Source organism: Ovis canadensis, chromosome 24 (genome assembly GCF_042477335.2).
Source record: "Ovis canadensis isolate MfBH-ARS-UI-01 breed Bighorn chromosome 24, ARS-UI_OviCan_v2, whole genome shotgun sequence".
Lineage (NCBI taxonomy): Eukaryota > Metazoa > Chordata > Mammalia > Artiodactyla > Bovidae > Ovis > Ovis canadensis.
In genome coordinates, this window is record NC_091268.1 from 56,153,950 (window position 1) to 56,181,244 (window position 27,295).

At 57.5% G+C, this 27,295-nt stretch overlaps 1 protein-coding gene across 7 annotated transcripts in view; it reads left to right on the top strand.

Moving 5' to 3' along the window:
• MAD1L1 (mitotic arrest deficient 1 like 1) overlaps nt 1-27,295 on the top strand; it is a 238,739-nt gene that overhangs the window by 12,742 nt on the left and 198,702 nt on the right. For 4 of the 7 annotated variants that reach the window (XM_069569617.1, XM_069569618.1, XM_069569619.1 and 1 more), the window contains 3 exons: nt 120-250; nt 501-615; nt 2,922-2,983. In XM_069569617.1, coding sequence (XP_069425718.1) covers nt 120-250; nt 501-615; nt 2,922-2,983 — 308 coding nt within the window. Of the gene's footprint in view, nt 1-119; nt 251-500; nt 616-2,921; nt 2,984-22,845; nt 23,118-27,295 lie in introns of those variants that run through there. The other 3 variants (XM_069569621.1, XM_069569623.1, XM_069569624.1) reach the window with 3 other exon arrangements.

Consider the following 27,295-nt stretch of genomic DNA (forward strand, 5'->3'; position numbering starts at 1 on the left):
GCCCCGTGGGCAGCGCTGCACGTGACTGGTGGGGGCTGTGGCCCTGGAGGCCGTCGAGGGCCTGGGAGCGCTTGGCGTCCGTGACCGTCTCCCTCCTCTCTGTCTCCCACCTCCATCAGGATTTGGAGCAGAAGCTGTCCCTGCAGGAGCAGGATGCTGCGATCGTGAAGAACATGAGGTCTGAGCTGGCGCGGCTGCCGACGATGGAGAGGGAACTGCGGCAGCTGCGGGAAGAGAACGCCTGCCTGCGGTGAGGGGCCGCGGATGTGTGCCTGTGTGCACACACGTGTACACGCACACACGTACATGCACACGCACACACGTGCACACGCACACACGTGCACACGCACACACGTGTACACGCACACACGTACATGCACACGCACACACGTGCACACGCACACACGTAACGTGTGCACGCAGCCTTCCGGGGTCAGGGCCTCTGCACTCGTCCCTGGGGGGTGTGGCTGTCTGAATGACTCTGCTTCTGGCTCTGCCAGGGAGACGCGGGACACCAACGGCCTGCTGCGGGAGGAGCTGGAGGGGCTGCAGCGCAGGCTGGGGCGGCAGGAGAAGCTGCAGGAGACGCTGGTGGACCTCGAGCTGGAGAAGGAGGTGAGCCAGCTGGTCTCTGTGGGGTCCTCCACTTGCCGAGGGGACCCTCCATCCCAGCTGACCCGCTGATGGTGGCTGTGGGGCTCACATGGTGGGTCGAATGGTGGCCCCTGTAGTCAGCCCCGTCCTGACCCCCAGAACTGTGGAAAAAGGGGACCTCTAAGGGCGCTGAGCACTAGCCTTCGGTTGGAGGTGCCCCTGGGGCTCCTGCTGGCCCCGGGTGGACCAGTGTGCTCACAGGTCCTGGCGGGTGTAGGCGCGCGTAGAGGAGGCCAGAGCTGTGTGGAGTGACGAGGGCTTGCTGTGCTGCTCTTGGTGGCGTGGAGGATGGAGGGGCCATGAGTCAGGGACCTTGGGGCCTTCCAGTGGCTAGAGCGTCCTGTGGAGTGTGGTCCTCTGAGCTCTGAGTCCAGCCCAGGGAGGTCCTCGCTGGGCTGCTCGCCTGCGGGCTCAGGACAGCAGACGTGTGCCCTCAGCTACCGGGTGCGTGGCGGGTGGGGTCAGCAGCCCTTGGAGCACTTAACCAGCTGCTGAGTGGGAGGGCGCAGAGGACTCTCTGGTGCCCGGCACAGACGTTGTTCCCCCGCAAAAGGAGCAGACTCCCGTGCGGAGATTGCTCTCCCGGCTCTGCTGCTGGGACTCACTGTGGGCATTCTGTGGGACCTTGTGGACATGCCGAAGCACCCAAGTCCTCCTGGGCAGACCAGTGCGAGGCCTCTAGGCCCAGGGTCCTCTGTCCTACCGCACTGGGTACCTGTGGTTACACTCAGTCACCTCCCTCTCTGGTTTGCCTGGCATAAGCTGTGGCACCGCTTCTCAGGATGTCCAGTCTGGTCAGCCTACCTCCAGCAGCAACCACCAGCCGGGGCATCCTGGGGCCAGAGCACGTGTCCTCTCAGACACTTGCTTATGTGGAAACAGCCTGAAGAAGCAGTTCTGGAGACAAGTAGTTTTACTTTGGACGTAGGCTCTTTTAAAGTTGGTTGAGCTCCTTTGTGGGGAGTCACACTGCCTGGTTTCAGACCCTTCTGCGTGTGTGTGCTGGCTGTGTGGCCCTGGGAGGTCACCTAACTTCTCTGCCCACCTGAGTGATGAGGAGCGCGTGTCTCCCTGTAGGGCTGTGAGGGTTGAATACGTTCATGTAAAGGGCTTGAACAAGTGGTAAGTGTTGACTGAGCGTCAGCTGTAGTCATAGGATTATTAACCAGGCTCTCGCCCGGCATGTGAGAGGGCTCAGGACATGCTCCAGCGGCTGCGTGAGCGCATGGAGCATCACTGTGCTCGGCGCAGGAGGAGCTCGGCAGAGGCAGGTGGCCTGGAAAGGGGGCGAGACTTTGTGTGGCATGTGGGTCAGTGTGCCGCAGCTGTGGGAATCCTGGGCAAGAGACCCCGCGTTCAGGCCAAGTAGGGGCGTGTCCTCCTGTTCTTCCCAGCAGCCATGGCCCCAGCCATGAAGAATTGCTGCTTTTGAACTGTGGTGTTGGAGAAGACTCTTGAAAGTCCCTTGAACTGCAAGGAGATCCAGCCAGTCCATCCTAAAGAAAATCAACCTTGAATATTCATTGGAAGGACTGATGCTGAAGCTGAAACTGCAATACTTTGGCCACCTGATGCGAAGAACTGATTTATTGGAAAAGACCCTGATGCAGGGAAAGATCGAAGGCAGGAGGAGAAGGGGACGACAGAGGATGAGATGGTTGGATGGCATCACGGACGTGATGGACATGAGTTGAGCAAGCTCCAGGAGTTGGTGACGGGAAGCCTGGTGTGCCGCATTCCTTGGGGTTGCAGAGTCGGACATGACTGAGCAACTGAGCTGGTGACCCCAGCCTGCTCTGTGTGTGTTCTGGGGGTGGGATTGGGGCTGAGCATCCTGAGGAGCACCGGAAAGACGGGAGGCAGTGGGGGCCAGGGTCTGCAGTGCCCGGGGCCTGCTTCCTGGGGTGCAGGCTGTTACTACAGGCCCGTCTGTGAGGCTCTCTCGGCCCCCAGCCCACAGTCCTAGCCTGCGGGGAGCCTCCCCAGTTACGTGCGGTGTGAGTGACGTGCTAAACACTCAGTGTGGCTTCAGCAGTTGAGAAGCAGCCTGGAAGCATGGCGCGTTTTGGAGATGAGGGCAGGCGGTTGTGGAGGACCGGGGCTGTGATGTCACAGTGATCGTCCGTTTCCTGTGACGCTGTCCTGTCTGGGTCGAGTGTGCGTGGTGGGGAAGGGGTGACATGCTGTGGGGGGACGGCGGGCCCGTGTGTCCCTGGATGGAAACGCTGGCACAGAGCTCTGAGGGGTCTCCCTCCCTGTCTTTTCAGAGGATCTTGACGAAGCTGCAGAGCTGGGAGAGGCTGGACCAGACCACTGGCTTGAGCATCAGGTAGGCAGAGGGTGCCAGGCCCGCAGTCGCCGCCTTCTCCTCACGGGCGGCACCCTTGGCGAGCGAGCCTGCATCCCAGGTCCCTCTGGCAGCAGCCCTGCCTCCGGCTGCGGAGGCTCAAAGGGATGGAGCTGGGCAGCTCTCCCTGCCAAGGACGCTTTCAGGGGCCAGCAGGTACTGCCCCAGGAGCGTTGAGCTTTCTTAAAGGACTGTTTTTGTTTATACTGAGGAGGTAGATGTTTTGTTGAGGAGAAGTAATTTCTTTTAGGTGGTTATAACAGTTGAAATACGCTGAGTCATTAGGGGTGGAACAGGGAAGCGGAAACAGTGGGTAGTTTGCCATCAGGCCTCTGCAGCAGCCTTAGCGAGTCTGTCGAGCTGACCTCATAGGTGAGCGGGATCTTCCACCCCACTGCCGCCTGGCTTCCTGGGGCCCCTGCCCCTTCTGGGGTTGCTCTGCCGCTGGCCCTCAGCCCCTGGGCCCCTTCTCGGCTCACACAGACCGACTCTGCCTGGGCGCAGAGCTGGGAGGTTGATGGTTCAGGATCGGTCCTTGGCTCCCGGGTCCTGTGGTGGTTAAGGAGCCTTCTGTTTGTCTGCTTGTGTGAGCTGAAGACAGGTTCTTCTCTGTGCTTCTCATGTCGCTCTTTAAACGGTGCCAAGGCTGCGAGGGGCCGTCCTGTAATTACACCCTCTGACTGCTGCCCCAGACCTGGCAGTTCCACTGCGCTGTGGGCTCCAGGTGCTTGTCGCTTGAAAATGCCCCGTTGTCTTCTCTCTGCCTCGCTGAGTCTCAGAGGACAGGCTGGGCTGCGGTTCTCGCCTGGCCTCCACCTGCAGAGCCGGGCTCACGTGGGCTGGCCCAGTGGGGCCTCTCGCCTGCAGTTTCTCCTGCTCTCTGGGCTCATGAGCTTCCCGCCCGCTCCCAGGGAGGCTCCCGTCAGAGGAGGGAGCTCGTGGCTGCTTTCTCGCGCCCTCTCGTGCCTGTGATGCCAGCTGCTGTGGCCTTTGAGCGCCTGACCCTGTTAAGCTGTGTCTGCTCATCTGTCTGACCCCCCTTGTCGTGGGGTCTCTATGCCTTAGTTTCCACATCTGTAAATGGAAGAGTTTTCTGGAACGTGGGCTTCTCACCACAGGGTCATGCTCTTCAGAATCTGACAAAACTTGTTATCTCCCCAAAAGCACAGATTTGCGAGTGGGTGTGTGTAGACGTGAGATTCTGCAGGCTGGTCCAGGGACCCACGTCTCCCAAGCATGGTCAGCTAGCTCTGGTGGACGGTAGACGCTGGAGTCCGGCATTTAGTGCTAGTAGCAGCAGTTTGAGGGCCTGGGAGGCACTTTGGGTCTTTCAGTCAAAGCATGGCCACAGTGTTGATCCTCTGGGGCCTGTCGCGACCCCGGGCTCTGGCTGCTTGCTGACCAGTCTCCTGGGGCTTCTGAGAGCTGCCACCACTAGGCGGCACCCCCTTGGCGAGCCTGGCTCCCTGCAGCCTTGGGGCCTGCGCCTGCAGCTCCCGCAGCTCCCGCCAGCCCACGCTGCTGTCAGCTCGCCTCTGCAAGACGCTCTCAGCCCCGGAGTCTGAGCTTCTGTGCTTCAGGCCGCGTGTCCTCCCTGCGGGCTGTGCTCTGGAAGGGCTGTGGCTTCTCTCAGGCTCTCAGCGGGCTCTGTGGCCTCGCAGAGGTTAGGACCTGTGAAGGGTCCACCCAGCATGACATTGGCCACCCGCTTCCTGTTTTGAGACTTGTTAAATCCCGAGGACCCAGAGATAATGACTGGGAGGAGCAGCGTGGGCTGGTGGGCAGCCAGTGCAAACCTGTTGGGAAGTCTGTCGAGCCGAGTGTCCATGTCCGCTCGGCCAGCTTGTCCCCCCTTGGCCTTGTCTGACCCCTGTCTCCAGCACACGGGTCATGTGAGTCAGGGGCAGGTTGGCCTCAGGACTTGAAGGGTGTGAGGGAATGCCATGCATGGGGGAGGCGGGGCCTGGGCACTTGGGCGTGTCGGGGTGAGCAGGGCGGGCGCCTCTGGTGTCTGGAGGGCCTTGTCCCAGGGCCTTGGGGTTGGACGGAGGGAGTCAAGGCGGTGAAGGTCTGTGAGGCACTGAGCGTCTTTTCCTAAAAGTGTGGTCTGGCTGGTGATTTGAAGGTGCTGAACAGGGACACCCTGTGAAGTGTCTGTGATGTCCTCAGGGGTACGTTTAACGAGCTGTGTTTACGGGATCTGTGCGCTGGAAACTGCAAGATATGGCTGAGAACGTAAACTGGGAGCAGGGTCAGTCAGGGCAGACAGGCACCGTCGTGCTCGGTATTGTGGAGCTGATTCATAGGTTCCGCGCAGCCCCATTCAGCCCCAGGAGGCTTTTCTGGAGAAATTGATAAACTGACTCTAAAATTTCTACAGAAATGGAAAGGACCTGGAGTGGCTGTCAGGCTTTGGAAGAAGAATGTGTCAGCGGGCTTCCAGAGGCTGACTGCAGGCTCCCTGTGAGCAGCGCTAATCAGGAAGGTTGGTCATAGCGTGGATTAAGTCAATGGGGCAGAATAGTCCAGATACTCAGAGTCCATTGATCTCGGTCAAAGGTGACAAGATGGCTCGGGGAGAGAGCCTTCTAGCAGATGGTGCTGCCAGCAGGGAGTCTGCAGACATGGGCGCCTCGTAGTGGCCACTGAAGAGTGCAGCGGGCACGGACGCAGGGCAAAGACACTCCTGGAAGCGGCGGTTTGGTGAAGAGTCCTTAGGACACAAAAAGCAAGACATACATGGAGAAGAATTGATGTTAGACAATCAAAATTAAAAACTTTTGCTTTCAAAAAACACTGTTAAAGAAAAAAGGCAAAACGTAGAGTATGACAAAATATTTGCAACATGTGTGTCTGACTGAGGACTTGCGTCCAAAGCGCAGAGTAAAGCGCTTTCAAATTGATAAGATAACCACGTTAAGCAAGTGGGTGAAAGGCTTTGGACAGATAACTTTGAGAAGATGTGTGGCGAATAAAGATGTGAAAACCGCTTGATGTTGTCAGCACGGAGCACTCGCTCAGGTCCCAGGAAACCCACTCCCCACCGGGGACGGTGCGGCCAGCAGGTGCTGTGTACAGCCTTCACTCTGGGCACAAGCTCATTTCTTGAGTTTGTAGTTTGTCTAAGGCTGATGGGCAGCTGGGACTACCCCAGGCTCTTCCAGTTTTTCGGGGTCCTGGGGACTTGGAGCGAGTGCTGCAGGAGTGTTGCCGTGGAAGCCAGGTGTGGGCCGCAGAAGGCCAGTTCAGTCCAGTTCAGTCGCTCAGTCATGTCCGACTCTTTGCGACCCCATGAATCGCAGCACGCCAGGCCGCCCTGTCCATCACCAACTCCCGGAGTTCACCCAAACCCATATCCATCGAATCGGTGATGCCATCCAGCCAGCTCATCCTCTGTCGTCCCCTTCTCCTCCTGTCCCCAATCCCTCCCAGCATCAGAGTCTTTTCCAATGAGTCAACTCTTCTCATGAGGTGGCCGAAGTACTGGAGTTTCAGCTTTAGCATCATTCCTTCCAAAGAAATCCCAGGGTTGATCTCCTGAATGGACTGGTTAGATCTCCTTGCAGTCCAAGGGACTCTCAAGAGTCTTCTCCAACACCACAGTTCAAAAGCATCAGTTCTTTGGTGCTCAGCCTTCTTCACAGTCCAACTCTCACATCCATACATGACCACTGGGAAAACCATAGCGTTGGCTAGATGGACCTTTGTTGGCAAAGTAATGTCTCTGCTTTTGAATATGCTATCTAGGTTGGTCATAATTTTCCTTCCAAGAAGTAAGCGTCTTTTAATTTCATGGCTGCAATCACCATCTGCAGTGATTTTGGGACCCCCCAAAATAAAGTCTGACACTGTTTCTGCTGTCTCCCCATCTTTTTCCCATGCATTGATGGGACCAGATGCCGTGATTTTCGTTTTCTGAATGTTGAGCTTTAAGCCAACTTTTTCACTCTGCACTTTCACTTTCATTAAGAGGCTTTTTAGTTCCTCTTCACTTTCTGCCATAAGGGTGGTATCATCTGCGTATCTGAGGTTATTGATATTTTTCCCGGCAATCTTGATTCCAGCTTGTGCTTCCTCCAGCCCAGCGTTTCTCATGATGTACTCTGCATATAAGTTGAATAAGCAGAGTGACAATATACAGCCTTGCTGTACTCCTTTTCCAATTTGGAACCAGTCTGTTGTTCCATGTCCAGTTCTAACTGTTGCTTCCTGGCCTGCATATAGGTTTCTCAAGAGGCAGGTCAGGTGGTCTGGTATTCCCATCTCTTTCAGAATTTTCCACAACTTATTGTGATCCACACAGTCAAAGGCTTTGGCATAGTCAATAAAGCAGAAAGAGATGTTTTTCTACAACTCTCTTGCTTTTTCCATGATCCAGCAGATGTTGGCAATTTGATCTCTGGTTCCTCTGCCTTTTCTAAAACCAGTTTGAACATCTGGAAGTTCATGGTTCACGTATTGCTGAAGCCTGGCTTGGAGAATTTTGAGCATGACTTTATTAGCGTGTGAGATGAGTGCAATTGTGTGGTAGTTTGAGCATTCTTTGGCATTGCCTTTCTTTGGGATTGGAATGAAAACTGACCTTTTCCAGTCCTGTGGCCACTGCTGAGTTTTCCAAATGTGCTGGCATATTGAGTGCAGCACTTTCACAGCATCATTGTTGAGGATTTGAAACAGCTCCACTGGAATTCCATCACCTCCACTAGCTTTGTTTGTAGTGATGCTTTCTAAGGCCCACTTGACTTCACATTCCAGGATGTCTGGCTCTAGGTGAGTGATCACACCATCGTGATTATCTGGGTCATGAAGATCTTTTTTGTACAGTTCTTCTGTGTATTCTTGCCACCTCTTAATATCTTCTGCTTCTGTTAGGTCCCTACCATTTCTGTCCTTTATCGAGCCCATCTTTGCATGAAATGTTCCCTTGATATCTCTAATTTTCTTGAAGAGATCTCTAGTCTTTCCCATTCTGTTGTTTTCCTCTATTTCTTTGCATTGATTGCTGGGGAAGGCTTTCTTATCTCTCCTTGCTCTTCTTTGGAACTCTGCATTCAGATGCTTATATCCTTCCTTCCCTCCTTTGCTTTTCACTTCTCTTTTCACAGCTATTTGTAAGGCCTCCCCAGACAGCCATTTTGCTTTTTTCATTTCTTTTCCATGGGGATGGTCCTGATCCCTGTCTCCTGTACAATGTCACGAACCTCCGTCCATAGTTCATCAGGGACTCTATCTATCAGATTTAGGCCCTTAAATCTATTTCTCACTTCCATTGTAGAATCATAAGATATTTGATTTAGGTCATACCTGAATGGTCTAGTGATTTTCCCTACTTTCTTCAATTTAAGTCTGTATTTGGCAGTAAGGAGTTCATGATCTGAGCCACAGTCAGCCCCCGGTCTTGTTTTTGTTGACTGTATAGAGCTTCCCCATCTTTGGCTGCAAAGAATATAATCAGTCTGATTTCGGTGTTGACCATCTGGTGACGTCCATGTGTAGAGTCTTCTCTTGTGTTGTTGGAAGAGGGTGTTTGCTATAACCAGTGTGTTCTCTTGGCAGAACTCTATTAGTCTTTGCCCTGCTTCATTCGGTACTCCAAGGCCAAATTTGCCTGTTACTCCAAGTGTTTCTTGACTTCCTACTTTTGTATTCCAGTCCCCTGTAATGAAAGGCCGTCTGTTCTGGGTGTTCGCTCCAGAAGGTCTTGGCGGTCTCCATAGAGCCGCTCAGCTTCACTAGCTTCACGCGGTCCTCACCCCCGCCCAGCGGCCCTCCAGGCTTGCCCTGTGGGCTGTCTGGGGCCGCATTTGGTGCCCTAGTTGGTCCCAGGGCTGCCACTCTCAGAGCAGGATTGAGGGCTGCCCCCAGGGCGGGGCTCCTGGCTGATACGGCTCTCACCCTCGTCCGTCTTTCTGGGCAGAAGCTGGTAAATTCTTATGCAATTTTCTAGAAATGCTGTGTGTACGTATGAGCTTTTTTTTCTTCCAGTTTTATTTCAATATCATCAACAAGCAACACCATACGAGTTTAAGGCGCACAGCATAATGGTTGGGCTCATCCATCTCATGGAACGATTACCATGGTGAGTTCAGTGGGTGCAGAATGTAAAAATAGGGAAGCAGTGTTGTCTCTGTCGTGTGAGCGCCTCATGTGTCCCCTGCCCCCTCCCAGGAGGCGCTCGCTCGGCACCGTCTCCCTGCAGGCTCGCTGTTCTCAGTGAGCTTCGCCGGTGCCCCCGCCCCGCACAGCCTGGCCTCCTGCGTTGTCAGGCCCCGCGGCGTCCATGGTGCCGGTGGCTCTGATTGACTCGGATCCCCTGCTGATGGCCATCAGGGTGTTTCCAGTGGGGTTGTTTTCCCACCAGTAAGCAGTGTTATTTTGGTTGGACAAACTCTTAGCAGTAGCTTTTTACCCTAAAAGATACCTGTGTTTGACCGAATTGCCCTCCAAGTGTGTACCTGACCTTTCTGTCACAGCATGAGCACGTCGTCGGTCGCCTGGGGCAGTGTGTGTTCAAAGGCTCTAACAGAGATGGAGTGCAGTCACTGCGGAGGGCAGGGGAGTGCAGTGGCCGCGCCTGTAGAAGCATCTCGGCGGCTCCTCCTGTGGGGGATGCTCACCGAATAGGCACTGAACGCCTGTTGAGCCCCTCTGCCGCCAAACCTCTCATTTCATAGAGGAAACAGCTTGCTTGTGGCCAGGGAGCTGCTGCGCGTCGGCTCCGTCTCCACCCTTTTGTGCCTGAGTCTGGCCCGGTTTCAGTCAGGCAGGGAGGGTGCAGAGCCTGCCAGTGTGAGCGCAGGTGTGATGGAGTAGCCGGCACGGGGCTGCTGGCACCAGGGACACAGAAGGGCGGGCGGGGTTGTTGGCTCTGAAGCCTGGCAGCTGCGGCCCCAAAACTGCTGACCCATCATCTGGAGCGAAGCTGGGAGCTGACAAGTGCTGATCTGGACGTTTCCCAGAAGCATTTGTAGGCTGGCCAGGTGACAAGGCCTGGGTACCGTTCCCCTGATGTGTGAGGCCAATTAGGAGGACGGCACAAGGCATGCATAATCTCCTCCTAAGAACGGATCCTACTGACCAGCTTGGACACTGTTATTACCCTGGTGGCTGTGTTCCCGATTTCTCATTACCTGGGTGCTGGGCTGATCAATACAGGAAGTGCTGTGGGCGCCTGGGGAGGCGGCTGGGTTGTCGGCCATCTCAGTTATTTTAATTGGTCTTGGTGTGGCTTTCTTTAGAAGTTGGAGAGAAGATGGAAGGGGAAAGCTTAGGCCTTTTGGGTGTTTGTGAGCTGGGCCCCTTCGGGTCCTGCAAGCTGATGCCTCCTTCGTCTCGGCCGAGTTCCTATTTATTCTTGGTTCATTCATTCTCTCACATGTTCCCAGCTGTTCTCAGGAATCCTAGGTCTTCAGTGGGGCATTGAACCATGCTTGATTCGCCCTCAGGCCTGTGCGTCTATGAGGTGTTAGCTCCCAGGCCCCTGCGGCCCCAGCTGTGGGCTTCCTCTCCCAGGGGTGCAGGCAGAGTCCGGGGGCTTCGGAACTGATCCCAGAGATTCACCTGCCTGCGGAGGCCGACAGCAGCTGTTCCCGGGGGTTTACTCGCTGTGGGTGCCGAGTCCTCAGCCTCTTTCAGCCTTGGAAGTTGTGTCTTCTGTTCTGGTCGTCCTCAGGCTTCAGACTTGTGACCCAGGAGCCTCTGCCTTTAGAGCCTCTGTGCCCAGATCCAAGGCGCCTTTCATGAACGCTTGGTGGCGAGTGAGGGCATCGCGACAGCCTTGCTTGGCAGATCTGTGGCTTGCTGTGACTTGGGCAGGGCACCCTTTGGCGCTTGGCTGCTGTGGCAGAGTCCTGGTGCTGTGCACAGTATGCCCAGCAGGAACCAGAAGACCAGAGTGGCAGGGAGCGTCCTGACAGCGTGCATTCTCTCAGCTGCAGCCCTCTGGGGGCCTCCCGCTCCCTGCCGAGGGCTTCACATGTGAGTTGGCAGCGTCGTGGCCCAGCCTCTGCCTGCTGGACTTGTGCAGCAAGGTGTGGACAGACCCTGACAGGTTCGCTCAGCCCCAGCGGGAAAGAAACTGCTTTCTTCCCGTGGGGTCTGGGCCGCCGGGAAGCTCTGATGGAGCCCCCGCTGGGCACGGCCCCGTCTCCCCGGCTCTGGGCTGTGCAGCGCTGTAGGGAACGTGGTGGAGGAGCGGGCTCCGGAAGCAGCTCTTCCTGGGGGCACCCCTGTGTGTGCTCCCCCAGGCCGAGCAGCAGCCTGTGCTCGGGCAAGCAGGCGGACCTGTGCTGCTCTGCTGCTCACTTGGCTCTTGAGGCACTCCCATCTTTGCACATACGGCTCTTCTACTTCTGTGCCCCCTTTTAAATTCACGTGAAGCGACAGTCTAAAGCCAGGCAGTGAAAGGGTTTAGACCAGGTCAGGCTGCGCTGGATTCCCAGGGGCTTTCTCTGGGGGGTGCGGAGGCAGCTGTGCTGTCCCAGGGGCTCGGACCTGGCAGAGGCTTGCTGAGAGCCAGTCGTGCCCGCGGGCCTCCTGGGGCTGTGGGAGGACCCAGGCCCCTCCCTGGTGGGTGCCAGTGTCCCTGGGCAGAGTGGGGGTGTCCTGAGGGGTCAGAACGTGAGGAGGGCCTGGGGGCTGCACACTCCGCCTGGGGCATCCCCGAGGGCCTACCCCCTTAGAAAGCCACTGCGGCCTTCACAAGGCCAGTGTCTTGGGCAGGGCAGGGCGGGGCAGGGGAGCTTCTGGGACAGTGGGAGGTATTTCAGTCGGCGTGTGCACTTGGGCTTTCCCCCGAGAACCTTGGCTGTCAGCTCTGAGGCTGTGAGGAGAGGCCTGTGCGGTTGTCCAGGGCCTCCTGGGGGTCAGCTGCAGGCAGCCACGGGCCTCGTCAACCTTTCCCATGGCCGCTGTTGTTTGTGTCAGAAGCTCGAGCTCTCCTCCCGTGCAGCTCGGCCTCAGTTTCCTGAGTCCAGGGTCAGTCAGTGCCCCGGCCTTCCCCGCCTGGAGCCCGGTGCCCCCTTCCCATGGGTGGCTGGCCGCCTGGGGACCTGGCTCAGATTCTCCAAGACCGGCTGGAGGCCAGGGATGGGCGCGAGGAGTGACCTGGCCTTTGTCAGCAGTGAGGGATCCAGTTGGCGGCTCTTGGGCCTCTGCAGCAGGCAGGCTTTGAGGCAGGGCCCTTGCCCCTGAGTTGCATGCAGAGAACAGGTTCACAACCGTAGGAGGGACGTGAAACGGTCGCTTAAACAGGAGGCCGCTGAGCCCAGGGCTGCTGGGTGGCGGTGGCTGGGCCTGTGCGCTGGCTCTCCCCCAGTGCTGCTCCCTCCTCGCTGTCCTGCAGGCTCCCGAGCTCCCTGCTGTCAGGAGCTCTGCTCGTGGTTGGGCTGAGGCCGCGCGCGGGAGCTCTGACACATGCCTGGGCCCCGCCCGGTGACTGGGCCAGCCTCAGCAGCAGGCAGGCTCTGGCTGCCGCCTTGGGTGAGCTGCCTGAGGGGACTGTCCCTTGGCAGATGGGCGTGTCCCGGGGAAGAGAAGGGAGACGGAGTGACAGGAAGTGTCCCGGGCTCAGGTGCTGCTGGGGAGTCGGGGCTGGAGCAGGGAGCACCCTCTGGAGCTGGAGTCGCTGCCCTGAGTCTCCCAGTGGCGGGACCACAAGGTCCTTCCCTGGCCTGTCTTGGGTGTGCCCGGGGCGGTGGGTGGTGGTTGTCCTGAGTGGGCGGCCCTCCCTGGGGACCCTCGACCCCGGGCAGGGCTCTGGTCCCGGCTTCTGCCCTGTGTCTTGTGGGGGTTGCTGCTGTGGAGGCTGTGTCTCCAGAGGCCTCGGGAGCTTGCTGTCCCCTTCAGTGGGGGACATCTGCCCTAAGGCGCTTGGTGTCCCTGGGCCTGTCAGGCACACCTGTGTCGGCCCCCTCCTGGCCCGGGCTGGCCCTTGGGCTGACCGTCTGTCCTCATTCCTCCATTCCAGGGAGCTGGGGGTGTGGCCGGCATGGGGGGCAGTGGGCAGCCCTCCGGGTGCGGCCGGCTGTGATGTGATGGCCCATGCCTGTAGCGGGGACGTGGGGCCTTGCTCTTCACGGTGCCGTGACCAGGGCATCCGAGAAGGAATAGCTGTGCCTTCCTTCCCTTCTTGGCCCCTGAGACGGTCACCGGGGAAGCAGCCCCAGGCATGACGCTGGGCAGCCCCTTGGCTTGGGGGGCCGCGAGGGAGACCTGGCTCCCCGCCCCAGCTCCTGGGGCCGCCGAGGGCGTCTGCAGACTGGCGCAGTACCTTGGGGGGGCTGGGCTCTCGCCCCGGGACTGGGCCTGGGCTCCTGCTCTACGGTTTGGCAGGAGGTGGCTGCCAAGCACAGGTGGCAGGGTGTCTGTCTCGGGCCCTTCCCTGGCCCGGGGCTGGGGCTGTGGCCCACGGTTTGTGTCCGGCACTCCAGACTCTCCGTGAGCGTTTCCCCCACTGAAGACCATGTGCTCCAGACCTCAGCGCTGTGGCGGGCCTTTGGAAGGTGTTTCCTGTATTGTGCTCTTGGGGATGCCAAGTGTTTGGGATGCAGGGTGGCCAGCTCCTGGCCTGGGCCTCAGGGTCTGAGAGCAGGCTGTCACTCAAGCAGCGATGGGGCTCGCCTGGAGGGTGGGCTTGGCTGTCAGACGGTGGCGCGCTCAGCTGGTGGGGGTGGGGGCACTCTGAGGAGAGAGCAGCAGGGCCGTGCTGCCTTGGCACAGACCCCGGTGCCCCCGGGGCTCAGGGAGAGAGGGCACAGATGTGCCTGGCAGGCTTCCTTCCTGTTCTGTCTTCACCCTGACTCGGGAGCAGAAGATGCCAGAGAGACTTGGGAGGTACCACCCCCGCCTCGCTGGCACCTGTGGGGAGCTGCGTGGAGCGCATGCTACCCTCCTGCGGGGTGTCTTCCCTCTCCAGCCTGACAAAGAACTCAGGTCGGCTTCCTGAGCTCACAGAGGTGTTCCTGTGTGTGGACCTGCCAGTAGAGGCTGCGATCGGCAGGTCTGAGTGATGCCTGGGCCCCGTCACCCACCCTAGGCGGCTGCTTGGCTGGCCTGGAGCCCCTGGCGGTGCCGGGGAGGTTCTCCGTGGCCCTGCATCTGAGGATGGGAGGCTCAGTGTGTGGCTTACGCTGGCGCTGAGGCTGCAGCGTCCTCACAGGCACCCTCGCTGCTGCGTGCTGACCCCGGCCTCATGGCGCTGTGACCGTGGGTGTTGGGGCCTCTGCGTGTCCTCGTGCAGCACAGGCCAGTGCGCCCACCGCATGGAGGCCGTCGGGGCGAGAGGGGCCTGGGCCAGGGTGCTGCTGAGTCCGGCAGGGCTGGCTTTCAGACGGTCCTCTCTCACGAGGCTTTATCCGAGACGCGCAGGGGAGGGACTCCAGTGGAGGAAAGCGGGCTGCTGACAGTTGAGAGTGGTTCCCGGACACGCAGAACTAATCTTAAGCCTGGAGAACACCCCGCAGAAAGCGGGAAGGCCCAGCCTGGCGCTTGCCTGAAGTTGGCATTGGAGGGTTGTTTGGGAGGGGGCTGGTGGGACCTGCTGGGGAGGTGGGACATCGTGTGTCCCTGGTGGGGCCAGTGTCCTGTTGGGGGACGTTCAGGTCAAGTTCTGAGGGGAAGTGTGTGCCGCGGAGCGGGTGAGTGGAGATGGAGTTGGGGCGGGGGGCCGAGCGAAACCGGAGAGTGGGCCCTGGGGCCGGGAGGGCCCCCGCTGCCAGGTGGGCCCTGGACGAGTTTGGAGGTTTCTCCGATAAAGCTTGTTGGGAGTTGCTGTCAACTTCTTGCCTTCACCCTGCCCTGACCTCCCAGCCCCTGCAGCAGAGCTTGACCCATCCCATGTCCCTGACCTACGTGTGGCATCCCCGGGGGTGTGGGGAGAGTGCAACCCAGTCCCCTCTGCCTCGTCAGTGAGGGGAGCCCCCTGCACACACGTGCGAGCCCTGAGCCCACGCGGGTCCTGCGGGGAGCCTTCAGGACCAGGCTGGGCTGAGGGGAGTGCAGGGTGGGCACCGTGGGGATCTCTGATGAAAACTCCCTTTCCTGCAAGGCTCCAAGGAGCTGGAGCTGAACGAAGGAGACCCCGAAATAGCACCTCCGCTCCGCCCGCTTTGTCCTCAGCGACCTGGTGGTGGGTGTCCAGCTGACCCGAGGGGCAAGCAGAGCCCTGGGCGCCCAGTCCCTGAGGGGGCGGCTTCTGGGGGCCAGTGCCTCCTGCTCACCTCGGGGCTGCTGGCAGCTGCTGCCTGAGGTGCTTCGTTTGGTTGAGAACCTGAGGCTTCTGCGGGGAGGGGAGGGGCCCGAGCCGCGGCTCCCGGCTCCCGAGAGGCAGCCGGTGGGCTCCGTCTGAGTAAGGCCTGTCCAGCCTCGTAGCTGTCTCCCTTCCTTCCCGACCCGGGGCTGTGGCTGCAGGAGCCGGCTTGTGAGCAGCCTCGGGTCTATTAGTGCTGATACGGGGGCGCCCCCGGCCTGCTCCGGGAAGTGGCGCGTGCAGCTGCGTACCAGCCAGAGACAGGGCCGCTCAGGAGTCTCTCGTCTCAGGCAGTTGCAGTGTGGGTGCGTGGGGTGGAAGGGGTCGCATCCTGAAGGGTTTGGGTCACGCTGTGGGGTTTGGGCTTCCTCCTACCGTGGACAGGTGGGCCTCTCTCCTCCCTGCTGTCATCACGAGAGGCCTGGGTCCTTGGCTGGGCCCCGCCTGGCGGAGGTCTCGGCCGCTGTCTGAGGCACTGCAGGTTCCCAAGCCCCGCGGCGCCAGGAGGGCTCAGGTGTTCCCACTGGATCAGGGTGTCCTGTAGGGTTTGCTGGGACGTCTGCCCCCAGGCAGAGGATTGTGTTAGTCTTGTGGTGGTGGACAGTTGAGGGGGCGGCTCTCCTGCCTGGAGGTCTTGGAACTCATGAAGGTGTCTCCTGGTCAAAGCCAGTTTCTCTCCATCCGTCCTTCTGGTTTCCCTTCGGGTTGGTGCCCGTCCTCCTGAGCCGTCCGTCATCTGCTGAGAGAGTGGCGACTCTGGGGAGAGGCGCGCACGCGCTCCTTCCTCGCACTCTAAGTTGCGGACCTGCTGTTCGCTGGACGTTGCGGGTCTGAGTCACACGCTGCAGCTCTGTGCTCATGGGACAGACAGGCTTGTAACGGCAACACTGGCGGGGGGCCTGGCGAGGTGAAGCTGGGTCTGTGCAGAGAATGCGAGACGGTGGCATTTTCAGGGAGCACTCAGCTGAGCAGGAGACGAACTTCAGCTGCAGCTTTGCTGCACTTGAGTGCTGCGGTGGGCAGAAGGCCAGACGTCTCTCTGGTCTGGAAGTTGGAGGCTGACTCGAGGCCCCGAAGCTTGTCTGTCTGAAGGTGGTCTCCGCTCTGAAGGGGGTCTTCAGAGCAGGGCCCCACCCGTGCTGGCAGCGGCTCATCTGAGGAGAGCTGCGGGGGGCTGTCCACGCCCGTGCACGCGGGTCCTGCTCGCCCGCCACCCGGTGCCGTGGACGAGGCGGCTGCTGCTCCGTCCGCTCGGCAGAGGAGGGGCCGGACGACGCGAGGGCTCCCTGGCCAGGGTCGCGCAGTGTCTGTGGCGCCTTTGTGGGGCCGCTTGGCTGGGCCTGGCCTGGCGGGGGAGCTCTGCCCTGCATGACCTCGGTCCATCTGGCTGGCCACATGGTGCCTGCAGCTGGAGCCTGTGCCTTTGTGAGCCTGCCCGCCTGCTGCTGGCGCTCAGACTTCTGCTGGGGAGCTGCCCGCCCGTTTGGCCCAGGCAGCGCTCAGCCCACAGCGGGCAGGAAGCCCACGGCTGATATCCGCTCTTTCAGACCTGACGGCTCCCAGTGCACTGGGGCTCGGAGGTCCTGCTGGCCTGAGAGCTGGGTGGGGGGGGTGGTGTCCGACTTCTGCCTTTGTTCAGGCTGACCCCTCTGGGCTGCGGGGTGAAGGAAGACGGCGGTCGCTCGGGAGGGGGACGGGTAACTTCTGAGGCCGCAACACAGTCCTGTCTTGCTCAGGAAGATGGCTGAGGTAGAAGGGTGGCTGTTTTTATTACATGCAAACGACTCTTCAGTTTTGTGGAACCAGACGGCCCTCCCACGGCGAGGCCGGAAGGCTTTTCCCTCGTCTGGTCTCTTCTGAGTGCTGTGGTTTGCTCCTCGAGGGTTTGTGGGTCTGTGTGGAGCGTTCAGACAGCGTCCGGCTCCCACTTGCTCTTCCCGTTCTGTGTTGCTAGGCGCCTCCTGCGTCGCGCTTGCTTGGGCTGGGCAAGTTGCGTGTTGGGTCTGGAGGGGGCGCCTGTCACCAGAGCTCGTCTTCTGTCTCCTCTTGCGCGGGCGCCTCGTTTCATGGTGCATCGCTTCACTGCGCGTTGCAGACACTGCATTTTTGCAGACTGAAGGTCTGTGGAAACGCTGTGTCTAGCGCCATCTATCCAACAGCGTTGCGTTCTCATGGAGGCGAGCGCACTGTGGTTCCGCGTGTGGCAGGCCACACAGCACACTGTGCCCATGACTCACACTCACGGGAGCCAAGGAGCTCGCGGGGCTTGTTGTTGCCGCACTCACCTCGCCGTAGCTGCCGGAGCGAGAGCCACAGTCTCCCCACGTCTGCTGTGGGAGGGTCAGGCTTTTCCTGCTAGGCTTCGTTGGGAAGAGAGTCACTGGAAGCTGCTGCTGGCGTTTCCCTCAGTTGGGGCATTTTTATTATTTACTAGAGGCGACCTGCTCCAGTACTCTTGCCTGGAAAATCCTGTGGACAGGGGAGCCTGGAAGGCTGCAGTCCATGGGGTCCCTAGGAGTCGGACGTGACTGAGCAACTTCACTTTCCCTTTTCACTTTCACACATTGGAGAAGGAAATGGCAACCCACTCCAGTGTTCTTGGCTGGAGGATCCCAGGGACGGGGGAGCCTGGTGGGCTGCCGTCTGTGCGGTTGCTCAGTCGGACACGACTGAAGCGGCCGCTTAGCAGTTAGAGCTTGGTTGCAGCGCCGGAGAGGCCCCCTAGGGGTCACTGCTAAGCTATCAAAGCGTGAGTCTTCAGATGCAGGCTCGGGAGCAGAATGCGCTTTCTCTTGTCTTATCTAGTCAGCCGACTAGAGCTCTCACAGTTATACAGTCAGGACCTGTGATGGTGGGTTTATAGCAGTGGCTGGCAATGTGTTTTTCCTGTAAAGAGCCAGGTAGTAGACATGGAAGGCTTTGTGGTCCATGAAGTCTCTGTAGTAAGTGTTTAGCTCTGTCTTTGCGACACAGGATAGGGTGGCCAGCCCTCCCGTTTGGCCCGGGATGTGGGACTCTTCATGCTTGAACTAGGGTGGTCCTGGACAAAACAGAACTCTCAGTTATCCAGCGGGAAAGCTGCCGCGTGGTGTGTGAGTGAGTGGGTGTGGCCACGTTCTAGGAGAGCTTTATTGTTTAAAAGAGATGGCGGCGGGGTCTGCCTGGAGGCCACAGTGGGCTGAGCCCTGCCTTAAGGTCCAGGCCGGGCCATTTGGTTTAAAGAACCGGCCCAGAGCCCTGCTCACTGCTTTCCCTGTGGCTTTCTGCTCATGCAGGGGCATGGCATAGCTTTCTCCTCTTTTCTGGTTTGGGAGAGTCTGGCTGCGGACGTGGCCTTGTTTGGGGTGGTTATTGGAAGTGGGCCTGGTGCAGGTTCGGGCACCTGCGTCTCAGGGGCAGCACCTGCCCTGCCGGCCTCTGGCGCTGGGCCCGAGCTCTCGCTCAGGGTGGGAGATGCCTGCAGGATGGGCTCCTCCAGGTCAGAGCCCTGGAGCAGTTCACTCCCAGGGCCTGCGGTGGGGCGCGGGGCCCTCCTTTCTGTCTGCCCTCTTCCTGGTAGCCGAGTTCCCAGCAGACGCTTGTTGAGCAGGTGGGTGGGGCAGATGCCCAACTGGAGAGGTCACGGAGACCGCTGAGCGCCATCCCTGCTCCAGCACTGAGCTCAGTGTTGCCTTGTTTTGGGGGCCGAGGGGGCTCGGCCTTGCCTGGCCCGGGGTGGGGAAGCCGTCCTGTCAGGCTTGGACTGGGTGTCCCCTGTCTCACTCCTTGGTGGCTGGGCAGGTGAGCGTGCTGGGTCGGACCTGGGGTCCAGCTTCGGAGGGAAAGGACAGACTCAGGGCCCGCAGTGGCATCCAGGGCTCTCCGTCCCCGCCTTCCTAGGCCCCCCTGGGCCCGGACCCTGACCGTGGAGCAGGCCGCCGCTCCGTCTGTCTGTCCGGACGGGAACGAGTTGCTTTTGCTTCCATCAAGAGCATGAACACGGCTCTGGGTACTTCCGTTTACTGACAACCCTTGCCAAATTAATTTTATTTAATTATCTCCCAGGGCTAAGCTTGAATACATTTTGTGTTAAATTCACAGTTTTCCTTTTTCTAAATGAAATGGACTTAATATCCTTGTTAAAATCTGATTAAAACTAAAATTGAGTTTTTTGAAGTCTGATTATTCCATGAAATGGAATTTTTAAACCTAATTACGGATGGATTTGCATATACTTCTCAGCACCATTGAAAAGAAAGTTGAAATAAATTTATTAATGACATCCTTTCTGTCGTTCCCTTGGGGCATGACGTGAGTGTCAGAGCAGAGGCAGGTGGGGAGAAAGCCGCCTTTCTCCCCCCGCCCCTCAGGAGGGGCCTGTCTTCAGCTTTGTTCCTTGGAGAGCCAGTCCCCAGTGACTGTGCTCGCCGCCTCATCCCCATTCCGCCCTTTGCTAGTCTACCAGCTTCATAGTCGATAGTCTTTCTGCGGCTCCTGGATTCAAAGCTCTCATCTTGGAGGAGGCGCGTGGGAGGAGGGGATAATGATTGTAGTCTCAGGGGGTCCCCCTTTCAGCCCCAAATATGGGTTTATAATTAATAAGCTGCCTTCATCCTAATTCTGTGTTACAGGGGTGTTATTAAAAGTGAGAATAAACTCGCTCTCTGTGGCCACCTGGAAGTGGGCGCGGGGTCTCCAGAGGGCCGCTCCTCATCCTTGGAGAGACCGCCTTCTGGGGGGACCATTTCCCGTGCGACGGCTGGAGCCACGCCGCCCGCCTCTGTGGACTTGCCAGCGACTGTGTGGCTGGCAGACCCCCGTCCTGATCCTCAGGCGCTCCGTCCACGAGGGAGACCGCCACTTGTGCTTCCTCGAGCTCTTGCCCTTCCCTCCGTTACTGGTCCATGCTTCGTGGGTACCGGGAAGGTGACTGTGTGCGTGGTCCTGTGACGGGGCAGAAGGCGTGAGCCAGGGTGACTGAGCCGCTGCTGGGTCAGTCCTGCTGTACCCCAGCTGACGACCACCCTGCAAGGGTGCGTGTCCAGATCTTTAAGAGAAACTGAGAACATGGATTTTTAAAAGCACCACCTGGGCCCACGGAGCCGTATTTGAAGGTGACGCGTGTGCAGCTTGGTTAGGGAGCACGGGCGGCCTACGTCTCAGCCACACCGTCTGCCAGCCTCCCGCAGCGCCCATCCTCGCCACGCCCGCCTCTCTGGCCCCGTGTGTGTCCTGGGCCCTCCTGCCCCCAGGCTCTCGCGCTTACTGGGGCCTCTGGGAACAGTCTTCAGTCTTGTCTCTGTGTCTGAATTACAGTCAAGCCCCGGGGGTTGGAGGGCACGTTTCTCACTGATTCCGAGTTGAGCAGGAGGCCCAGGCTGGACAGGATAGGGAGGGCTGGGGGAAGGTCCAGGCTTTTTAAAGAACATTTGTTTCATTTTTTGCTCTGCTTCCTAGTGGGAGAACTTGTCTTGCAGGCGCTTTGTGAATGAATCCGTGAGGAGTAGAGGCTTGGGGCTGTGCACTCTGTCTTGGTGATGGGCTGGGGGTGGAAGGGCTTCTGTGTGGGGCTGTGGTGGAGCCTGGTAAACACCAGGATCACATTTGCTGCTCTGTTTTCAACTTGACCTCTTAGAAACCGCCTCAGGTCATCATGGAGAGGGGGGCAGTCTGTGTGGAGGAGACGATTACAGGCTGTCTCTGGTGGAGCCGCTTCCTTGGCTGAGCTCCTCATCTGCAGGATGGAGCTGATTCTGCCCGCCTCCCGGGGTCTTGGAGATGGGAGGTGATGGAGACGCGGTGGTGACCCGTTGCCGTGCGGCAGACTCTGCCCCAAGACCTTGATGTCTCGGGTCTCCATGGGTCATGAATCTGTAGGACTCTGGATCTCTCACGAGGCCACACGCACCTCAAGGCTCCAGTGCAAGGCTCCGTTCCTCACTCACTCGCACGTGGGCGGGACTCAGGGCCTGGTGGCTGTTGGCCCGAGGCCTCCTGTCCGCTGCCGCGGGGGCCCTCCCCGGCGCATCCCTCAGCAGGACTGTGTGGCCGCTGGCCTGGCCTGATCAGGGTGGAGTGGGCAGCTGTGCTTCGTGCCCTGGCCACAGAGGAGCTGCCCCACTTTAGCCAGGCTCACGTCACCAGAAGCAAGTCCGTCAGTCCAGTCCACGCTGGGGGAGACGGCTGCAGAGGGTGAATTCCAGGAGGTGGGGATCTGGGGAGCCGCGCCAGAAGCTGCCTTCCACTGCATGTGCATTTGGAGGACCGCGTTAGAAAGGGATTATACTAGCGGTTGAAAAGAGCAATTTTAGTTGTGACGGCGCAGAAAAATTTGTGTGTTTTAGAAAGCAATTTTACAAATGTTTTACCCTACAATTCTGAGTTGGAGTGTTTACTGTGTGCGCTCTGAGGCTTGGGAGAGTCTCACTGTGGCCCCTGTCAGTCTCTGGGCTGTTTCCCCAGGGAGGGTCATCGAACCGCAGCAAGCCGCTGCAGAGGCCCCGGCGAGGCCTGGACCCCCGCACTCCGCCTCGTGAGGGGCGGCTGGCGACGTAGGTCTCGCCTTCCCATCTGCTCCATCGCACGCACTCGCCGCCAGCCGTCCCGCGTGCCTGCTTTCCGGCCCCGCCGCGCTCGCTGACTCCCCAGTGCGGATTCGAGCAGGAGTGACGAGGCCGGAGCCGCGCCTGGTGGCCAGTCTTCGAGGGGGGGCCTTCGGCTTTTGGTCATCGAGTGTGATGTTGGTTTTAGGTTCTTGGGATGCTGCTTCTCAGGGTAAGGAGGCTTTATTTTATTCGTTGCTGAAAGTTTTTGCTTTAAAATTATGACTGAGTTTTGACTATCATCAGATGCTTTTTACGCCTCTGTTGGGATGAGGAAGAGGGCTTTATTCAGCGTTCTGTAATGTAGTTAGTGTATCAGGTGACGTTCTTCCAGTGCTTAACCAACCTTGCAGGGATAAAACCCCCCTCCTTGACAGTGGTATATTATTCGTTTGATATGCTAGTATTTCATTAAGTTTCTTTGCTTCTCTGTTCTTGAGGAGTATGCTTTATAGTTTTCTTGTAATATCTTAATCTGGTTTTGACATCAGGGTAATTTTGGCTTCGTGAAATCAGTTGGTAAGGATGTCCTCTTTTCTTAGAAAAGTTTATATATAATAGTCATTATTTCCTAATTAAATGTTTGATGGGATTTACCAGTGAAGCCATCTCTGGGCCTCTACTTCTCTTTGTAGCAAGGTTTTTACTGCAAACGTAGTCTCTTTAGTGGGTGTGGACTGTCCTGTTAACTGTTGTTTCCAGGGTGAGCCCCCTCCTTCCCCTCCTCCCTCCCTGTGCTGTTTCACACTCTCCAGCAGCACACAGGAGCTCCAGTTTCTTCCCAGAAGCTTCTTCTCTGTTGGTATGTCTTGCTAACAGACGTTTCCATGGACTTGCAGGTGTCCCCACTGTGGTTCTGGTCTCCATGTCCCTCACGATAGTCAGCGGCGAGCATCCTTTCAGGGGCTTCTCGGCCGTGTGTCTGTCTGTCTTTGGAGACATGTCTGTTCACGTCCCAAGCCACTTTTTAAATCGCGTTGTTTTCTTGACGTTGGTTTGTGAGGATTCCTGATGCATCCTGGGTATTAACTCGGCCCCCACCAGCTGTGTCTGTTCTCGCCGGTCTGTGGGCTGCCGTTGCACTCCCTCGAGAGGGTTCTTTGTGCAGAAGGTTTCGGTTGAAGCCCGGCTCACCTGTTTTTCCACTTGCTGTCTGTGTTCTTGGTGTCACAGCCGAGAAACCGTCGCCTAATCGAGTGTCGGGAGAGGCTCCCCGTGCCGTCGTCTACGAGCTGTCTGGTTTTAGCTCCTTGGGCTGCTTCCGGTTTGTTCCTGTGTGCGGTCTCAGGTGAGGGTCCAGACGCCGTCTCAGTCTCCCTGGCCTTTGTTGGAAACTGCCCTCCCTCATTCAGTAGTTTCGGCTCTCTGGTCAGAAGCATCTGGCCGTGTGTGCTGGGGTTCGTTTCTGGGCTTTCTGTTCTGCTCCACTGGTCTGTGTGCTGCCTTTATGCCAGGACCACTCTGTTTTGATTACTGTGGCTTTGTAATAAGTTTTGAAATCAGCAAATATGAGTCTCCAACTTGATCTTTTTTTTTTTTTTTCAAGATTGTTTTGGCTAATCTGGATCCCTTGAGATTTTATATGAATTTTAGGGTGGAGTTTTATTCCTCTGCAGAAGTGTGATTGGGCTTTGAAAGGGATTGCATGGACTCTAGTTGTTTTCTTTGAAGTGAGAAACATAAGTCAACTCATTTTTGAGAAGATGGCTACCAAATACTCGAGTTTGAGTAATTGCTGTTTGCCATTCATTTTTTTCATGTAAAATATTTTTTCCCCTTAAAAAGTGGATCTTAAATCATGGTGCTATTCAGTATAGACTTTTATTTATTTTTTAAAAAATTATTAGAAAACTAGCCTTTGTTCTTGTCTGTGCTGGGTGTCTGGTGCCTCGTGGGCTTGTCCCCAGCTGTGGCGAGAGGGGCCCAGCCTCTAGGCACGGAGCCCAGGCCCTCACTGGGGGGCTTCTCCTGCTGTGGAGCCCGGGCTCTAGGGCTCTTGGGCTTCCGTAGTTGGAGCGCGTGGGCTCAGAAGGCGCTGCTCACGGGCTCCAGAGCACAGTCTCAGCAGTTGTGCCACACAGAGCCGGTGGCTCCGTGGCGCGTGGGATCTTCCTAGATCAGGAATCGAACCCACGCTTCCTGTGTTGGCTGGTGGGACTCTCCACCACGCAGCTACAAGGGAAGCCCAGGATAGGCCGTTTTAGACGGCAGGGCTGCCTCCTCCGAATCTGCGCTGCTGCCCTAGTCTCCCAGGCTCTCGGCCACTCTTCCCACCTGGGACCTGGGTCTCCCAAGTGCTGCCCCCTGGCCGTGGGCTCGCTGAGACAGAGTGGCGGCCTCGTGGTAGCGGAGATCCCTGCCAGTGGTGGGAGGGCACATTCTTGCCTTTATCCAGATTAGGACAGGAGTCCCCCCCAGTCCCACCGGCTTCCTGGGATTAAAGGTGGGCTCTGCTTCCCAGAAACCTGAAAGCTGGTGGCTTCCGGGAATGCCTGTGTATCTGAAAGCTGACGACTTCCGGGAATGCCTGTGTATCTGAAAGCTGACGGCTTCCGGGAATGCCTGTGTATCTGAAAGCTGACGGCTTCCGGGAATGCCTGTGTATCTGAAAGCTGGTGGCTCCCGGGAATGCCTGTGTATCTGAAAGCTGGTGGCTCCCGGGAATGCCTGTGTATCTGAAAGCTGACGGCTCCCGGGAATGCCTGTGTGTCTGAAAGCTGACGGCTTCCGGGAATGCCTGTGTATCTGAAAGCTGACGGCTCCCGGGAATGCCTGTGTGTCTGAAAGCTGACGGCTCCCGGGAATGCCTGTGTATCTGAAAGCTGGTGGCTCCCGGGAATGCCTGTGTATCTGAAAGCTGACGGCTCCCGGGAATGCCTGTGTGTCTGAAAGCTGACGGCTTCCGGGAATGCCTGTGTGTTGCTGCATCTCGCTCACTTCCTTCGACAGTGGCATTCAGTGTGGCCTTAAAAAAAGGAAAAATTTTTTCAATTCCTTTAAAAATGTTTAATTGAGGATAATAAGACAGTGAAAGGATTGACCCTAAGTTTTGAAATTGTGTCACCTGTCAGCCAGCCCCTCAGTGAAGGTCACGGAGTTTCTATAGGCTCAGAGATTTTCCTGTCTCTTCCCGTCGACTCCTACCCCAGGGACACCACTGCTCTCGGTTCCGTGACTGTAGGCTGGTTCTGTCTGTTCTTCAGTTGTGAACGAATGCAGCAGCAAGCGTGTGTGTCGCTTAATTGCTCTCTGGTTCTGCTGGGGCTCCTGGGGCTGCGATGAAGCTGAGGCAGCAGAGGCTGGGGGCTGCCTGGTCCCTCGATAAGGCTCAGAGCGAGCCCCTCCAGCACCCCTCTCCTTCACCCCGTCCCCCGCCTGACTCTGGCGTCTGAGGCCCAGCCTCGGCCCTTCTGCTCGGTGCTGGAAGCAGAGGCTGCGTGGCCTGTCCCTCTGTGCACGTCCAGACTGTCTGCAGGTGCTGGCTGCTGTGCACGAAGCTGCTGTGCACACTCACAGCCGGGTCCGTGCACACTTGTGCTGCTACTTCTCTCGGGTCAGTTCCCGAGAGCACGTGAGTACACCAGGTGTCTTCCAGCATGGCTGTGTGAGTTTACTTGCCTGTCCACGTCATATGGGAGTTCCTGTTGCATCATAGCTTCACCAAACTTGAGCTGTTTAAAAAGAAATTGTGGTTATTCCAGTGGGTGTGATGTGGTCTCTCCCCCAGACCCCCGGACTGGGGAGGAAGAAGGACCTGTGTGCAGGCGGCACGGCTTCACATCCGGGGGGCTGGGGGACACACGGTTCCTGGAGATGTCGGCGGAGCTGCGGAGCCAGGATCAGGGTGGGGGGCCTCCGCCCTGGCTGCGAGCAGTCTAACGGCAGTGGTGACTGCAGGGAGGCTGGGGCCCAGGGCCTCGGCCGCCTCTACGCCTTTGTTTTCGGCGCCACAGAAACAACACAGCCTCCTCCTCAGTCCCGTTACTCTTATTACACACTCACCAGACCTTTCACGGTAGGAAATTATCAGTAATAAGTTAACCGTAGCCGCTAAGTCTCAGTGGTGCTGCTTGACTTTGATGAAATCCATTTATCAAGCTTTGTCTTTTATGGGTGGTGGTTTCTGTGCTTTAAGGAGTCTTCTCACATTTCATGGTTGGAAACGAACTTTCCTATGTTTTCTTCTAGAATCTTTCTGTTTTAATTCTTTATGTACTGGCGTCTGGTTCCTGTCATGTGAAGCCTGAGGCTGGAGTCGAGGTTCCCCTTCCCCTGCTTTTGTCCAGCGTCAGGGGCTTATTTGGTACAGTTGCTCCTCTCCCTTGGAACTGCTTTGTTTTTCTCAGGTAAATTTGGTGTCTATGTGGCCTTCTGATGTTGACACATGACTATCTTCATGCCAGTACTATGCTTTCTCGATTGCTGTGTGTTTATAGTAAGTCTTAAGTAAGGTACTGCAAGTCGCCTAAATTTTCCCTTTGTTAACATTAAGCTCGTAAAGGTTCTTTTGCTTTTCTATATACGTTTTATAAATAGGTCCTCAATATCTGCCAGAAAGCCCTGTTGTGATGTGTGTTGATTTTTGCATTGAGTTTATAGGTCAGTTTGGAGGGGATTGGCGTCTTAAGGGCTTCTCACTTCATGGTGTCTATGCCCCTTTCATCCTCACAGCAATAGTTTGTAGTTTTAAACATAGTAGTCTTGTTGGTTATATTTATCTAGCCATCTAGAGGTGTTACGTATTTTATTTAACTCAGGAATTAGTGAAGGGCTAGTAAGCTGGTCCAAAGGAGATTTCAAAGTACCATGTATTTGTCATCAGAGAGGACCACTGGGATCGACTTTAGATGCCAGTGTGGGGAAGCTGTCGGCCTCCACTGGGCAGTAAGCCTCGGTGTTCCTCAGGCTGGAGCTGGCGTCTCTGTGAACGCGAGTTATCTGTGTCTCTGTTGAGCCTTGGTGTCCCCAGGCTGGAGCTGGCGTCTCTGTGAACGCGAGTTATCCGTGTCTCTGTTGAGCCTTGGTGTTCCCCAGGCTGGAGCTGGTGTCTCCGTGAGTGTGGGCTGTCTGCGTCTCTGCTGGCTTTCTTCTCCTGTGCTTGTGTGTTCAGTCGTGTCCGACTCTGTGTGAGCCCGTGGGCTGTATCCCGCCAGGCGCCTCTGTCCATGGGATTCTCCAGGCAAGAAGACTGGGGTAGGTTGCCATTTTCTCTTCCAGAGGTTCTTCCCGACCCGGGGATTGAACCCACATCTCCTTCATTGGCAGGTGGATTCTTTACCACTGAGCCACCTGGAAACCCCTTTTTTCTACTCACTAACTTGTAAAATAGCTCAGAGGTTAGGAGACAGATGTACTTCATAGGTAGCTAGATAGGGCACCAAGTTGTCTTTTTCTGCCCATTCAAGGTTTTCCCTCGCCTTCTTCTTGATTATAACAATCTCGAAGCTTATTCTTGACCGTAAAACA